This window comes from Zootoca vivipara, chromosome 4 (assembly GCF_965207765.1).
Source record: "Zootoca vivipara chromosome 4, rZooViv2.hap1.1, whole genome shotgun sequence".
NCBI classification, from domain to species: Eukaryota; Metazoa; Chordata; class Lepidosauria; order Squamata; family Lacertidae; genus Zootoca; species Zootoca vivipara.
In genome coordinates this window covers 52238134-52255184 of record NC_142587.1, presented here as the reverse complement: position 1 = coordinate 52255184, position 17051 = coordinate 52238134, and the positions used below count along the sequence as shown (strand labels likewise).

The window sequence follows — 17051 nt, the reverse complement described above, 5'->3', positions numbered from 1 at the left end:
AACGCTGAACATTTTGAACAGTCAGACACACAGACACCTAACCCTTAAGTTACACATGCCAAACTGTTGAACATTTACTTACTTTTGTAGGAATGCCAGCTCTTTCAGCTTTTCTTAGCCCTTCTACACCCGCTTTGTTAGAAATGACAAGGACTATTTGTGCATAGCTAGTTGGCTTCTTTGTACTGGTTATTAAAGCTTCCAGATTTGTACCTGAAGGATCCAAGACAATCAAGTGAAAATATATTTAAGATGGACTTAAATATTCTGAAAACATTTTTAAAAGCAGCACAATAGCGACTTGATTCAGTAAGTATAGAACCATCGCCGGGTTGGATGGCAAAATACACTTTTGCAGCACATTCCACACATTTAAATGTTAAGTATTTTTTTTCTTGAGGCACGAGTTTTTCATTATAAGTACATCCAAAGAAACCTGTGTAATTTCAAGGGGTTCTTCCTATTCCAACTGTATGCCACTCAAACTCTAAACAAGTGCCTTTTCTCTCATGGTTCTTTTCATTTTTGTTCCATAGTGCATATTAAAAAAAAGAAAAAAAGAGCTGCAAAAATCCTGCCATTTAAACCTCTGGCATTCAACTGGATTTCTTTCAAATTAGAAGAGTTTTTGAAAGCCACATCTACACCATAAAATCCTGACCCAGTTTAACCCAGCCACTCTGAGCAGCTTCCAACAAATTAAAACACAATAAGGCATCAGATATTACAAACTTCCCTATACACAGCTTCCTTCAGATGTCTTCTAAAAGTCATATAGTTGTTTATCTCTTTTACATCTGATGGGAGGGCATTATACAGGGCAGGTGCCACTACTGAGAAGGCCCTCTGCCTGGTTCCCTGTAACCTCACGCACCGCCAGAAGGCCCTCAGAGCTGGATCTCAGTGTCCAGCCTGAGTGATGGGGTAGAGACGCTCCTTCAGGTGTGCAGGGCCAAAGCTGTTTATGGTATGGTCTGACTAAAATACTTCAACGCAGTTTTCCAGAATACCCCAACCAATGGCCTCAAAGATGGCATTCATTTCTCACAATGGAGAATACAGGAGTCTTACCTGTTCCAGAGATGAGGACGCCGACCCTTGTTTTGCTTGGTTGGGTTTTGCTTCGTTGGCTGTGGAAGGACTCTACCCTATTTGCCTGTAAGGCTTGAAGTAAGTTATTGACTTCAACGTGGGCAGACCCTTCAATTAAAAAAAGAAACATTAGCTGTAAATAAATAGAACTAAATAATTAGAAACAAAGGGAGCTGCCTTCTACTGGATCAGATCATAGCTCAGTGTGGTCTACACAAGGGGTCGACAACCTAAGGCCCATGGGCCACAAGCCCACGGGATCGTTTAACCGGCCCATGAGGCTCCCCCGAACCGAGCCACCCGCTTGGTGAGTCCCTGCACGCTGTGCGAAACCAGCGCAGCACGGGGACTTGCTTTTGCGGTGCCAGAAACTGTGTCTGCGCAGATGCCGAAAATCGTGGGTGGGCGCGCAATCCAGCCCACAACAGGATCTTTGTTGGAGTGAACCACCCCAGGCCGACCCCTGGAGTGAACCTTGCCGACCCCTGGTCTACACTGACTGGCAGCAGCTCTCCAGAGTTTCAGACTGGGGACATTCCCCTGCAGATGGCAGGGAATGAAGCTGGTACTGTCTGCATTCAAAACAGATGCAGTCCTAATTCAGAACTGCTGCAGCACCATCACCCCATTAAAAATAATCACCCTCACAAGTCATCCCCAGATAGATAAGGCTCTGCATAGTGACCTGCTTGACGGCGTACAACTTTTCCAATCACCCAGGCCTCTTCATGCCTCTGAATGTCCTTCAGAACCTGCCCAGCCAGCTCCTTCTGCACAACCAGGACTGAACCAATCCCACAATTAAATGTTCGAGCCATTTCTTCCTCTGACAGATTTCCCTCTTTCTGAAGCCAAGAAAAGATGTCGGGTATCTTCCAGCTTACAGCATCTGAAAATAACCAGAGTTGTATTGTAGCACACTTTTTTTTAAACCAGCCAACAAGCATTACAGAGAAATGAAGCTGATAATTCTGACTGAACTTAATAAACATAAAAGTGATAAGCCCAGTAATAGCAAATGATCCAATGGTTATCACTGGCAATTGAAGGAAACATATTTAACCAATCTAACCACCTCTTTGGCGCTGTGGGTTAAACCACTGAGCCTAGGGCTTGCCGATCAGAAGGTCAGCGGTTCGAATCCCTGTGACGGGGTGAGCTCCCGTTGCTTGGTCCCAGCTCCTGACAACCTAGCAGTTCGAAAGCACGTCAAAATGCAAGTAGATAAATAGGAACCGCTACAGTGGGAAGGTAAATGGTGTTTCCATGTGCTGCTCTGGTTTGCCAGAAGCGGCTTTGTCATGCTGGCCACATGACCTGGAAGCTATACGCCGGCTCCCTCGGCCAATAATGCGAGATGAGCACGCAACCCCAGAGTCGGTCACGACTGGACCTAATGGTCAGGGGTCCCTTTACCTTTACCCACCTCTTTTAAAAATTATTATATTTTTCAATTGATTCAAAATCTTTTCAAATCAACTAAGGCCACATTCACACAATACATTTAAGGCATAATAATACCACTTTAAATAGGCCTGGCCTCCCACAAAGAATTCTGGGAGCTGTAGCTTGTTAAGAGTGCTGAGAGTTAGAAGACCCCTATTCCCCTCACAGAACTACAGTTCCCATAGTAGTTTAACAATTAATTGTTTTTCACAGGAAACTCTGGAATTGTAGTGCTGTGAGGGGAATAGGGGTCCTAACAACTCCCAGCACCCTTAACAAACTACAGCTTCCAAAATTATTTGGGGGAAGCCATGACTGTTTGAAGTGGCAACATAGTGGTTTAAATGTATGGTGTAAATGTGACATGAATGCCCACAGAAAGCCATATAAAACTCTGGTGAAAAGGAATGTCTAAATTTCATTCTACTTTTTATTAGTGAATGTGAAAATCCATCCTTAAAAATATCTTCAGTCAATGTTGAGATAAAATGTGGATTTCAATAAATGGGGGCAGGAGAACAGTTAAAGAAAGGAAAATGGCATCGATAAAAATTAAGAAATATGATTTCAAGCTTGCAAGTTTTGCCTAGGTGTTCACCATGACTGAGACGTCCTTACCTAGAACTACCCCAAAGGATGCTGGGAGTACACGTGGAATGTTCTCCAGCAGCCCTCCTCCAGTGATATGGGCATAGGCCTTCACGTAGCCTGAACGAAGAACCGGCAGGAGAATCTTGCTATAGATTTTAGTGGGCGCAAGCAGCTGTTCTCCTGTGAACGTAAGCCATTAACAGGTTATTATGCAAAAGCATGATAAAGCACAAAAGCACACGCAGGATGAAATGCACCAAGGAGGCCTTACAAATATATTGCTGTGGCCCTCCCTCATGTGTTTACTGCATGAAAGGGGCTCCATATGAATTGCATTGCATGGCTTCTGCAGTCCTGCACCTGGGATCCACGTTCAACGTGGGGGTGTCTATAAGGGGTGGGTGGGTGGGCGGAGAGAAAGCCTACACATATAGACCTCTACAGGCATAAACTCTGCATGACTGGCACTCTAGCTTACATTTTATTATTTCTATTTATTTCATAAAATGCACCCACTGCTTGATTGTAAGCAAGCCCAAACCGGTTTTACATAGGATGCCTATGCACACAGGCATTCCCTCTGCAGATGTCTATGCCTAATCCATGGATGTTGGAGGCAGGACTGGGAGGCAGGGGCATAAGATTAGCATCGGAAGGCAGCTAACAAAGTGCAAATGTCACACAGAAGAATGGAAATAAAAACACTCAGGGAGGGGCTAAGTCTGTGAGGGGGGCGGCCTGGAGAGAGTTCCAGGGGCCAAAGAGAGAAGAGAAGCCTGGAAAACCACATTGGGCCCCAGGATCTGAGTCCCCCGCCCTTTGATAAAAAGACCCAAAATGTCCTAATAACTGAAAATTGACCAAAGGTTGTTCCCTGCGACGTAGAAGAGGAAAATGCTGCAATTACTGAACTTACCTAATGTCTGGTTACCAGAGCGGCCCACTGGAGGAGAGGAAAAATCTAAAGAGGACTTTTCAACAAGCTTTCTCACGAGGCTAAACCCGTTGCTGTGAACACCAGAGGAAGCTATTCCAATAATCACATCTCCCTCAACAATTCTGTCTAGCTTGGGAAGCATCTGGTTTCGTTCCACAGCGCCAACGGCAAAGCCCCCCAGGTCATACTCTCCCGGTGGATACATGCCAGGCATTTCAGCTGTTTCTCCTCCTGAGGTGGCAATAGAAGACAGAGAAAGGGACTGTGAGTGTTAATCCAAAACCACTGGTGACCATCATAGGAACTTCTGCTTCCCAGAGTCTTCCATACACTGAAGTACAGCAAGCACAGCCTGCCTTAGATGGGGTTTTTGGGTTGTTTTTTTGCTTGTTGATTACATTTTATTGAATTTTCAAAGTTGTACATCCAACGGAAGAAATGAAAAACAAGAACAACAAAATCATAGGCGCTTTTGGCACTCTTAAGGAATAGCACACAGAAAAACAGGAAACTGCCTTAAACAGAATCCTACCACAGATCTGTCCTGCTCGATACTGCCCACACTGACTGCTAGCAACATTGCAAGGTTCTCAACAGGAGTCCTTCCCAGCCCCATCTAGAGATGCCATTGGACTAAATGTGGGACCTTCTGTGTGCAAGGCCGATATTCTGCCACTGAGCGTGTTCCCTTCCCATGTTGTGGATCATGCCATGAAAAATGATTGTTTCTCAAATTCTTCCAATTTTAAAACGGAGAAATCAGTCAACAACGTGTGTGAGGTATGTGTGCCTTACACGATTAAGTAAAGAACAAAGGATTTCAAAATGGAACAGCCAGAACAAGCAAAACAGCAGTTCTGATAAGTAAATAATCTAGGGAAAGGTCGTATGACAGTTTGCCTAAGTACAAAGTTACAAAGTCATGACGCAAGGAGAGACGACTGTCTCGGGCAGCAGGCTCCACAGGGGTAGCAGATATAGATCGTTATTTTTGCTGTTGTCCCTGATGTAGATCTTCACCCACCCCTTCTTCCCTGGTGGGGACGGAGGTTGCCATTTTGTCATTTGACTCCGGTGCCAAAATGTCTGTACCAAGTTACACAACCAGGAGAATCACACAAGACAGCTCTTGCTGTTGTGCCACTTAAGACTGCTGATTGGGGCTGGGGGGGGGGACACAGATCATGTTTGAAACCTCACCCATTATATAAACGCTTCCTGCACACAGAAAACTAGCATGTTAGAGGGAAAGGACTGGGACTGAATCCAGCCTTCTTTAGAGGCAGATTTAGGGCAGTGTGACTGGTTTCCCTGCACAGGGCGCTGAGCTGAAAGGGGGCACCTTCCCACCTCCTTCCCAAAGCCTATTAGCACTTGCCCAGCTTTGGGAAGGAGATAGGAGGGATCTAAAACCCTGAGAGAGTCTTGCACCTCCTTCCTAAAGCATGGCCCCTTGTTTAGCTGGCTTTGGGAAGGCAGCATGAGGGCTGGGGGGGGCATGAATTTTGGCCTGGCACAGGGCGCCATATTACCAAGGCCTGCCCCTGCCTTCTACACTCTTCAGAAGATTCCCCTTTTAAATTCCCCCCACTCATAAAACAGGGCACACTGTGATGGCCCAATGCAAACTGATTTTTGGATCCATAGCAGCCGGACACAGTATATGAATCAACGTTCCACAACATTAAGGTTTGCTTTTAACTAAATGCAGGAACCTGAGAATTTTCTAATCGCATACAAGGAATGAGTAGTCATTCCTACCGAGGAGCGCACATCCTGCCAGTTTACAAGCTTCAGCTATTCCAGCGATGACTGCCTGAGCCGTCCTGACATCAAGTTTCCCACAGGCAAAATAGTCCAGGAAAAAGAGGGGCTCAGCTCCCTGAGCTAGGATATCATTGACACACATGGCAACCAAGTCTTGACCAATGGTGTCGTGCTTATTGCATAGTTGGGCAATCTGTAATGAGAATTAGACAAATCACACCTGAGCTTGGCAAGACTTGGGAACATCAGAACAGCCCTCCTGGATCAGGCCACAGGTCCGTCTAGTCCAACCTCCTTGTTCTCGTGGTGACCAACCAGATGCTTATATGCAATAGCACTCTCACCCTTCTGATTCCCAGCCACTGGTACTGAACATAACTGAGATTTCATTTTTAACTGTCATGGAAGGTACATAGATGACATCACCATCACCATGTATTATTTATACCCCGCCCATCTGGCTGGGTTTCCCCAGCCACTCTGGGCAGCTTCCAACAAAATATTAAAATACAATAATCTGTTAAACATTAAAAGCTTCCCTAAACAGGGCTGCCTTCAGATGTCTTCTAAAAGTCTGGTAGTTGTTTTTCTCTTTGACATCTTCTGGGAGGGCGTTCCACAGAGCGGGTGCCACTACTGAGAAGGCCCTCTGCCTGGTTCCCTGCAACTTGGCTTCTCGCAACAAGGGAACCGCCAGAAGGCCCTCGGCGCTGGACCTCAGTGTCCGGGCAGAACGATGGGGGTGGAGATGCTCCTTCAGGTATACTGGACTGAGGCCGTTTAGGGCTTTAAAGGTCAGCACCAACACTTTGAATTGTGCTTGGAAACGTACTGGGAGCCAATGTAAGTCTTTCAAGACCGGTGTTATGTGGTCTCGGCGGCCGCTCCCAGTCACCAGTCTAGCTGCCACATTCTGGATTAGTTGCAGTTTCTGGATCATCTTCAAAGGTAGCCAGCCCCACATAGAGCGCATTGCAGTAGTCCAAGCGAGAGATAACTAGAGCATGCGCCACTCTGGCAAGACAGTCTGTGGGCAGGTAGGGTCTCAGCCTGCGTACCAGACGGAGCTGGTAAACAGCTGCCCTGGACACAGAATTCACCTGTGCCTCCAGCTGTGAATGACTCCCAGGCTGCGCACCTGGTCCTTCAGGGGCAGAGCTACCCCATTCACAGGAGACCCCAATATACTTTTGTGCAACTCCTATTTATATCAGCCAGGCTTGGGAAAAGGACATTGATACTATATTGTGCTCTTGGACATTTTTTCAAAAGTATACTGGGAAATTTGTTGGTTGCTAGGCCTCAAAAACTGTGCCCTTCCATTTGCTCTCCTGTGAAGGGCTGGCATCTGTTTCAGACACATATCTGAATGTGATGCAAATGAAGTTATTCATTGGGGGAAGAGGAAAGAGGGGATTGTAGATGCCAAGGACTGAATCAGGGACCTTCTGCATGCTCTGCTGCCAAACTATTGTCCCTTTGCATAGTATAAAATTGTATAAAGAACCTAACACTCAGTTACTAAGTAAAAGTAACTGTCGGCCTAAAACCTTCAAAAACCCATTAAACCTGCCCAGCCCACACAACCTTCTCATTACCTTGAGCTTTGTTCCGACACCATCTGTTCCAGATACCAAAATTGGATCTTTATATCCAGCTGCTTTCAAGTCAAAGAGGCCAGCAAACCCTCCTAGGTCAGCATTACAGCCTACCAAGCAGGAAGAAAAGGACTTATTCACCAAGGTCTTGTTAACATGATGGAGGTCTTTAGAGACGGCTATAGAATTATTTGTCAAACCACAACCCTGATTGGTTTTGCCCTCCTTCAGATATGGAAGCAGCACCGCAGAGCGAATTCGGCAGGGAAAGGGGACAAAATATCTTCCCACCATGGATCTCCCTGGTTCCTAGATTATTCTGCAGCCCATCAATTGGAATTAACAGCAAAGGTGAGGGATGAGACTCTCCCTCCTGCTCTCCTTTCTCCTACATTTAACTTGCTCTACAATGTAATCCAATGCATTTTTACTCAGAATCAAGTCCCACTGTATTCAACTGGGAGAAAAGTTCACTGAACTCAGTTGGGCTAAATTAACCTTGTACTGTTAACCTTTACTTGCTTTACAAATTTTGGAGGGTGGGTGGGGGCCTGATGCTACAGTCAGTTAAAGCGTCTCTATCCAATATGGTACGGATATGTTAAATGGAATGATTTCCCTTAAATATATTCTGCAGGTCCTAACTGCAGCACAATTCCAGTATTCTGCTGCACAATGGCTAAACTGCATGCCTCATCTGGAATTCTTAGTGCAAAATGTAAAATACAAGAGTTGCATATATATATTTACAAAATAGTAATGAGTATGGGTATATGGCTCAGGCAGTCATATGGTATAAGGAACTCAATTTTTTCGTGAACTTATTCTACAAACATTTTGATTAGAATGTACAGATTTTATCTTACCTGGCCTAGATGTGGCCGCTGCTAAAGGTTTAATGTTCTGAACCAACATGTTACCAGCTGCAATATCTACACCACTGTCTTTGTAAGTCAGGCCCCTAAAAGGGCAGAATAGCCAATAGTCAATTGATTCATACATACAATCCATCTATAACAGTATTTTCCAGTGCCAGTATAGAGGTGTAAGAATTCACTGGGAACTTTTCCTGTGCCTTTAAGAAATATGAGTGAGAGTGTTTGCTCCAAAAGGCCTGATTTCAAAGGTCAGTAGCTCTGTGGCAGTCCTTACGATCCCTGTGCTCTTGGAATGAGTGGTCCCTCAGCTGGGACTAGTTCCCTGCCCATCCCTGCTCCACACTTTTCACATTCCCAGATGTGTATCACAGCAACTGCATGCTATTGCACAGCAACTGCATGCTTTGATGGCATTTCCTGCTTGGCAGGGGGTTGGACTGGATGGCCCTTGTGGTCTCTTCCAACTCTATGATTCTATTGAAGGAATAGGTCTACTCTGAAGTAAGCCCTACGGAATTACTGCCAGGTAAGTGGGAGTTAGGATTGCAGTCTTAGTTGACATGTGAGCCCATGACTCCCAGGTCCAAGTCCAGTTTCTGTCAAATGGATCGTGCTGACTTTTGCAAACAACAATATATTTTTCAGGGGTTTCCAGGCTAACCAGAAGTAAAAAGGGAACATGTCCTGGAAAATATATCTTGCATATAACTTGTAATATTTTTAAAGCTACACATCATCTTCATCAGCTAAGCCCAAATGTATTTTGAGTATACCATTTACTCTCCAGGCATAAACTCAGATGCGCTAGCTCAGGCATCCCCAAACTTCGGCCCTCCAGATGTTTTGGACTACAATTCCCATCTACCCCGATCACTGGTCCTGTTAGCTAGGGATCATGGGAGTTGTAGGCCAAAACATCTGGAGGGCCGAAGTTTGGGGATGCCTGTGCTAGCTATAAACTCAATTTCACTATCGCTGTTTAGGCTTAGAATGTGCATGAACGTGCATAGAAAGAGTCCTCTTACATCTGGCCAAATATTGCCTTGTCTGCTTGGGGGTGGGGTGGGGAATCAAACTCAATGGATAGAGCACACTACACAGATTCATATCATTTACCACTTCTAATCAAATACTACACATTCCGTACAAATAAAGCTAGATACTGCACCATTCTTAGAAACTTTATTGCATATACAAAAGACTAGTGTTACAGTATACTAACACCTGATGCCATATGCTTTCAGCTTTATACTAACAGTGTATTTCATTCATAGTAGAAGGCTATTTTATAAAAAGGTAGTACTTCTTCAGTACAGTAGTTTATATTGTGTGGCACTGACAAAAACATTTAGGTTAAAGGTTAGATTATTTCTACCAGTGTAGCTGCATTAGTGCAAGATAGCAATTGATGCAGTTATACTGGTAAAAATGTCTTTGCTTGATCTTTTTAAGAGTAGCCTCCAAGTGGCTGTGTCAGAAGATTTTCACACACTAGGACAGGGCTGGGGGTGATCGGAGTTGTAGTCCAATAGTATTGGGGTGGTGCTCAGATTACCATCCCTGCTCTAAAAGTGTACCAGCCTCTTGCATCCTCAACTTTTTCTTCCCTCAAAAATGGATTAATTCGTAGTAATATGAAGAGATGTCAGTGTGGTTACTCTTAAGCATTTTGGGAGTGCCAACTTCATGTAGGTGCACGTTGCTGTTTCATTCTTCCCACCCACTAGTTTTTGACTTGTTAACAACAAATCTACACAACCTTACAAAGAATTCTGGGCAATGTAGTTCCAAGAAGAAATCAAAAAAGGGTCTCTCTTCGAGAGCCCTAATCTTCTCAAAAATAGGACAGATAAACTGGTTTAATATTGTGTGATGAATATTGCATTAGTAGCCGCGGAAAAAGTAAGTGTAAGCCAGGCATCTCCAAACTGCGGCCCTCCAGATGTTTTGGCCTACAACTCCCATGATCCCTAGCTAACAGGACCAGTGGTCAGGGAGGATGGGAATTGAAGTCCAAAACATCTGGAGGGCCAAAGTTTGGGGGTGCCTGGTGTAAGCTATCTTACGTTTTGCTCAACAGTGTTTTAAGTCTTCAGTAAAAGAAATACTTATTCATTACCCATTAATTAATCCTAGTTGTTTTTGAGGTAATACACAAGGATATCCATTAAGAATAGTTATATGAGGATATTGTATTACCGATACAAAATTTTACTGAAACATGGAATGATTATGTAGTGATTTGCATGAATTATGTCTTGTGTTTAACAATTATTCTTACTATCGCCTTCAGATTTGGCCTCAGATAGGTACCTGGTTTCTTTAAGGAAAGCTATAGCCCGATAACCAATATCCTTTCTATAAATGGCCCCTTTGAACTGGATGACTCCTACTCCTTTGTTGGCTTCTTCCAGTGCGGTGACAAGGTCCTTCTTGATAGCTGTCACAGTGAGGACTCTGCCGCCACTGGTCACCACTTTGCCATCTTTCATGGCTGTGCCTGCGTGGAACACTTGCAAACCCAGCTCTTTGGCCCGAGGAAATCCTATAAGGTGAGAATTATTTTTTTTTAAGTTTCCTGAAAACTTTTGCCATACGTCTATCGAGTGCACAAGCAATTATAAATATGCCCAACCAAATAAAAATGGCAGTGAACTCAACCCATTAATAAATAAAAAAGTTGATGAAAAAAGACATGTGTGGGCCAGAACTGATCTGCCTGAAACCTCTACGGCAGGAGTGGCTTATATGTGGTTGTCGCAAAGTTGCTGGTTCACACGTGGCATCCATCCTAACAGCATCCCCTTTTGTGTCTGCCTCCCTCATTAGAGACCTTCAGGAAGAATTTAAAAATATGGCTGAAAGACACTGTTCCCGACAACCCTGAAATCACTGGCTGAGAGAATGTTTATAATACTTTAAAATACAGTATGTCTTTTTCATTGCTGATATCCCTGGGCTCCTTCAGGAGGAAGGTCAGAATATCTATTGAGATGTTGATGATGATACTATTAGCTATGTTGGGCTGGAGTCCAATGACATCTAGAGGATCATAAGATAGGTACCCCTGTTCTATGAAATGACAACCCGACATTTGACACCGTACTGTGACTTGAGTGCCAGGGAATAAACCAGTGCTAAAACAATTAAAAAGAAAATAAAAAGCCACTGGAAACACCCAAAGACCTTCTCACTCCCTTCCACCTTATCTTGTTCGAGACATATGGGTTACTGCAGGGGTGGGCAAAAGCATATCTCTAGGTGGCCAGACTGCCTGTATTTTACAGTTGTTGCTGTTCCTTCTCTCCTTTTGATAAGGTGTCATTCCCCATGCTACGGCCACCAAGACATCCATGTAAGTTACCAAGATGACCACATGTTTTGCAAAGGGATATCAAACAGAAATGGCCCTAAAGCGACTGCTCTGAGGGGGGGCCGAGTTAGTGAGAAGCTTCTCTTCTTTTGGCAGCCTGTAGATATGATGATTGAAAGTGGGAGTGCGAGGTCTTGAAGGCTGCAGCCCAACACCCCGAGGTAAACCTCTTTGACCTTGGTGGGGCTTACTTCAGAGGAGACATGTATAGGATTGCTCTGTAACGCTGCAGTCCCAAGCACTTTGACTAAGGAATAAACCCCAATGAATTCAAAGGAACTCACTACTTACTTAAGTAAAAGGAGTTATTTATTACCTAAATATACAACCAGTGCCTGGCTATAGTGTAACCAGTCTTTTCTTGCAGAAATTAAAGTTGCTCTTTGAATTATGAGACAAAGTGGAAACGATCGCTTTAGGAATCAAAAGGAGACCCTCAATTGGTTAAAACCAAAGCGTTTGTTATTTGAGGTGGCCAACCTGCAAGAGACTCACACAGTCTCTTGTCAAACACATGAAAGTGGAAGGATATAATGTTCTACATGTTTAGAACCTGAGTGTCAGTTTCCTACCTGTTATTTCCAAACCCTTAGGATAGCTTCCTGGGTAGCCTTCACTAGCCATGACTACAGTCACAGCTGCCCAGTCTTCTAACCATACAGGCATGTGGCAAGATAATTTTTGATCCATCGTTGCTTGTATAACCTCATAAAGGTCACTCTTAAGTAGTGGGAGAATTACCTACACAAATATAGGCCAGAGTTAGGCACATCTTTCTGATGTTACTTTTAAAAAATGTAAGAAAACTTAGAGAATTCCCAGTGAAATACCATGCAAATGACAAGAAAGTTAATGAAGCAGTTCAATGTATATTATATAATGTATGAGATCCTAAGCACATTGATTAGGAAACATATGTTATTAAAGCATGTGGAATGAGTTGGTGTAGACACACAAGTATACTGAACTTTAACAATACAGTATATTAAATATACCTGCAGTGCAGTATAGTACAGTAATGAAGATCACATAATTAGACTGTGGTACTTTCCCACGAAGAAATGTCAGTAGTTTAGTTAAGATTCAAAATCGTGGCTATCGTATATATCAGGGGTCAGCAACCTTTTTCAGCCGGTCCACCATCCCTCAGACCATGTGGTGGGCTATTTTGAAAAAAAAATATGAACAAATTCCTATGCCCCACAAATAACCCAGAGATGCATTTTAAATAAAAGCACACATTCTACTCATGTAAAAACACTAGGCAGGCCCCACAAATAACCCAGAGATGCATTTTAAATAAAAGCACACATTCTACTCATGTAAAAACACGTTGGTTCCCGGACCGTCCGCAGGCTGGATTTAGAAGGCCTTAGGTTGCCTACCCCGGGTATATACGGTATGTATATATATGTGTGTGTGTGTAATTTTATTTATTAAAAAAAATAAAATTCCTTCCAGTAGCACCTTAGAGACCAACTAAGTTTGTCATACCGTAGGTATGAACTTTCGTGTGCATGCACACTTCTTCAGATACTTTATTTATTAAAGACATAACAAAAAGAAAACAAGACATCAACGATCCTCAAACTAGAAACAAAGGGTAAGTAAATATGTGATTATTAAATGATATTGCAAATAAACCTGCTTGATTGATGCTCACAATATGATCACACATTACATTTAAACCAATGCTCATCCAGGGGTAGTCAACCTTTTTATACCTACCACCCACTAATGCATCTTTCTTGATGGTAAAATTTCCTTGCTACCCACCAGTGCTCAATGGAAGAAGCTTGTGCCATAGAACCCCCTACCACCCACCTAGAATCCTGAAACGCCCACTAGTGGGCGGTAGGTACCTTGGTTGTTGAACACCCTGGAACTCGGACATTGTGGTTCCCGAATGCTGCAAACCCAAAAGTGATTGTTCTGGTTTGCAAACGTTCTTTAGGAACCCAAAAGTTTGACGAGGCTTCTGTGGCTTCTGATTGGCTGCAGGAGCTTCCTGCAGCCAATCAGAATCTGCAATTTGGTTTTTGAACGTTTTGGAAGTCGAATGGACTTCCAGAATGGATTCTGTTTGACTTCCAAGATACGACTGTACTCAAAACACATAAAATGATGCAATTGCTATTTAATCATTCAGAAGAAACGTTTAGAGCCATGGTACCACAACATGATGTGCTACTTGTACTGGCACATTTTTGGCTTAAATTGCAGTGCAGTACACTATCTCCATATGTCAGCTTTCTCTCATCTACCTGTCAAATCTGCTTCCCTGGGAGTACCAGTTGCCTCCCTCCAGTCACTAACCCAGAGGCAACGGAAGTGTATGGCAGGATTGATGGCTGTGAGAATGAGATTTGCTGACAGCGCACTTAGCAAGACTGGTGGAGCCTTAGCCCACCCCACAAAGAAGGGTGGGGTTCAGTTCAAGTGCACAAATAGTGACCCATCATTCAAATACATCTTTGATGCAAAAAATACAAAAATGGCAGGACTTTTGCTATTGCACAACTGCAGGAATTTTATTAAGTAAATCAATTAAAATTCTAGTTGCTAGAACTGAAGAAAAAAAGAACAATGAGCTTTCTGTGATAGAAACTACTGCTTCTAGGTGCTATCATACAAAAAGGTCTCCCAAAGCATCTCAATTACTTCCACTCTTCCAAAATTGTAAGAGTGCACAGTAACATTATTTTGCAGGAGTGTTTTAATATATAATAATAAAATAATAATATATAATTTTAAATAAAGTTTGATCTGTCCATGCATTCAGAGGGATAACTGAATTAGTCCAGCATGAACCAATCCAAACAGGGGTTTGGGAAAGAAAAAAGGTTAAAGCGCAATCTAACACATATCTGCTCAAAATTGAATCCCACTTGAGTTGAATGGGGTTTCTCCAAGGCAACTGGGTGTACTGCAGCCCAAGATATACAGTGTCGCTCACCTGACATTCCGGGTCACCAAATCTACAGTTGAACTCTAAGACTTTAGGTCCATCTTTGGTTAGCATTAATCCAGCATACAGGACACCTAAAGGAAAAAGGCACAAGATATTGAGGACAAACACAACCAGTAAATCTTAAAAGAATGTTATATTATTTTAAGATTATGACTATTATTTCCACCATCTAGAGAAGTATGTGGAGCTTTGTCAGCAATTGTTTGCATTCACTGCATTTGTCCACAATTAGTTGCATTTTTGGACTGCTGTCATTTAAAAAATAAAACACTGCTTTAACTCATATAGCAGATGCTCAGAGTAGAACTATTGAAATCAATTGACTTCAATGGGTCTACTTTGCATATGGCTAATGATGGATATCGCTCATAGAATGATACTCCCACTTACCAATGTAAGGAATACCCTCTTTTCTCATACCATCAACTGTTTTCTGGAGAATAGAATTTCTGATTTTCAGAAGAAGTTCCTTGGACAGCTAATAAAATGTGACAAAAGTAGAGCTTTTAAGAATGTAGAGAATTTAACCAATTCTAGCAACAAGAATCCATTGTGTCATGCTTTTTTTTTTTACTCCTGGTGTCAAGAATCTGTTTTTCCTATTACTCAGCTCTGATGACAAGTGGTCTTTAGTAACAAGCTCTGACAAAGAAGCAGTGTAAACCTGAGTTTTACCTGAGGTGCTGGGGAATATGCACCCATGCCGCCTGTGTTTGGGCCTTGATCTCCATCCATTAAGCGTTTGTGATCCTGGGCAGGTGGCATTGGGGCAACAGTGACACCATCCGTAAAGCATAAACACTGTAAGAAAAACAAGGTAAACCATGGATGGTTTATAACTATGCTAGGTAATAATAGAAATTAACTCAGTGTCCAGGTTTACAAAGATGATTATTAATAAGTTGCTAATTACGAGTAGTGCCCTCCTAATTATGGGAGACAGTCCAAGGTATAGGTAGGTAGCCGTGTTGGTCTGACGCAGTCCAAATAAATAAAAAAAGTAAAAAATTGTCCAGTAGCACCTTAGAGACCAACTAAGTTTGTTCCGGGTATAAGCTTTCGTGTGCAGATATCTGAATAAGTGTGCATGCACACGAAAGCTTATACCTAGAACAAACTTAGTTGGTCTCTAAGATGCTACTGGACAATTTTTTAATTTAGTCCAAGGTATTTTATTTTTACCCAGTTGGCATTTCTCTAAACAATATACAATGGCACACTACTTTGTTCATTTGCATTCCTATAAACAAATGCAATATTTGAAAATCTCTTATACAAATTAGGAGCCAGGCAAATTATGTAAATGTTAATATAATTCATAATACTTTTCTGAAGGTGCTTGGTGAAATCCAACAATAGTCATACTTGGAGCAGACCTCTTGAAATCAGTGAACCGAAGTAATTTGATTTCAATGGGTCTGCTCTAATATGATCTCTAGCGGGATGCCACCCACCATTTCTGGAAAAACAGAAGTATTAAATTCCTTTCTAACAATTAAATATAAATTTGATGCTTTATGGGTGGCCTCAGGAGTGGGTGAGTTTTGTACCATTAAGCTGCTGTTGTTGCTGAGTTTGTTTGTTTTTTGTACAGGGTTCCCCCTCCCCCCCTGAAAATTCCATATTTGATTTGAAATGGAGTTCTTACTCTTATGACTGATCAATAATATCTAGCAAGAGCCAGGGATCAATATTTAGGATCACTCAAAAGGAAGCCAATTTGAAAGCACGGAGACAGATTCAACTGAACAGTTTCACTACCGGTAGTAGATGCTAATACGATGAGTCCCGCTAGTGTAACTGGGTTTTTCCGACCTCTTCTTCTTCCCACCATAGCTGCCAAGTTATCCCTTTTTTACAGGGATTTTCCCTTATGCTGAATAGGCTTCCTCGCGAGAAAAGCGAAAACTTGGCAGCTATGCTTCCCACATGCCCTACTAAATCAGCTCTGAGAAGTCAGGAGAACCCCAGTACAGCACATGGTGGGAGGAGAGGGGAGATTGTTCTGTGTGGAAAGCAGAAATGCTTGCACTGACGGAACAACTGTAACATTGCAAGGCCAAGTTCCACTCAGCAATGCAGTATTTTGATTACACAAATAGGATATTTTTTTGTTTTGGCAACTCACATAGGTAGAGCTCAAAACAGTACCACCATAGTCTATCTCAGCAAGTAGCTTTTAAGTCCTTAAGTAGTAAGGACTTGTACCTAATATACAGAATGGGCATTACCTGGCCAAAGTTAAGAACATTTGCTGAAAACAGTAAGTGATCAAAGTGATTAACCAACTGGACTTGCTTTATGCATTGTGTGATGGACATCAGGTGGGATCCAACAGAGCTGCTCCAAGAATGGGAAGGAATTTCAGTGAGTGGGGGGGAAAGTTGTGTCCGAAAGG

The 17051-nt window shown here is 42.8% G+C and overlaps 1 protein-coding gene across 3 annotated transcripts in view; it reads right to left on the bottom strand.

The window, feature by feature from the left end:
- Nucleotides 1-17051, bottom strand: part of GART (phosphoribosylglycinamide formyltransferase, phosphoribosylglycinamide synthetase, phosphoribosylaminoimidazole synthetase) — a 29277-nt gene that overhangs the window by 2843 nt on the left and 9383 nt on the right. For all 3 annotated transcript variants that reach the window (XM_088667912.1, XM_035115104.3, XM_035115103.3), the window contains exons 7-19: nt 15329-15454; nt 15044-15131; nt 14639-14724; nt 12255-12423; nt 10623-10854; nt 8298-8392; nt 7432-7541; nt 5828-6026; nt 4046-4297; nt 3157-3309; nt 1778-1981; nt 1072-1200; nt 83-213 (exon numbers count right to left, since the gene is read on the bottom strand). In XM_088667912.1, the coding sequence (XP_088524038.1) occupies nt 83-213; nt 1072-1200; nt 1778-1981; nt 3157-3309; nt 4046-4297; nt 5828-6026; nt 7432-7541; nt 8298-8392; nt 10623-10854; nt 12255-12423; nt 14639-14724; nt 15044-15131; nt 15329-15454 (1974 nt within the window). The remainder of the gene's footprint in view (nt 1-82; nt 214-1071; nt 1201-1777; nt 1982-3156; nt 3310-4045; nt 4298-5827; nt 6027-7431; nt 7542-8297; nt 8393-10622; nt 10855-12254; nt 12424-14638; nt 14725-15043; nt 15132-15328; nt 15455-17051) is intronic.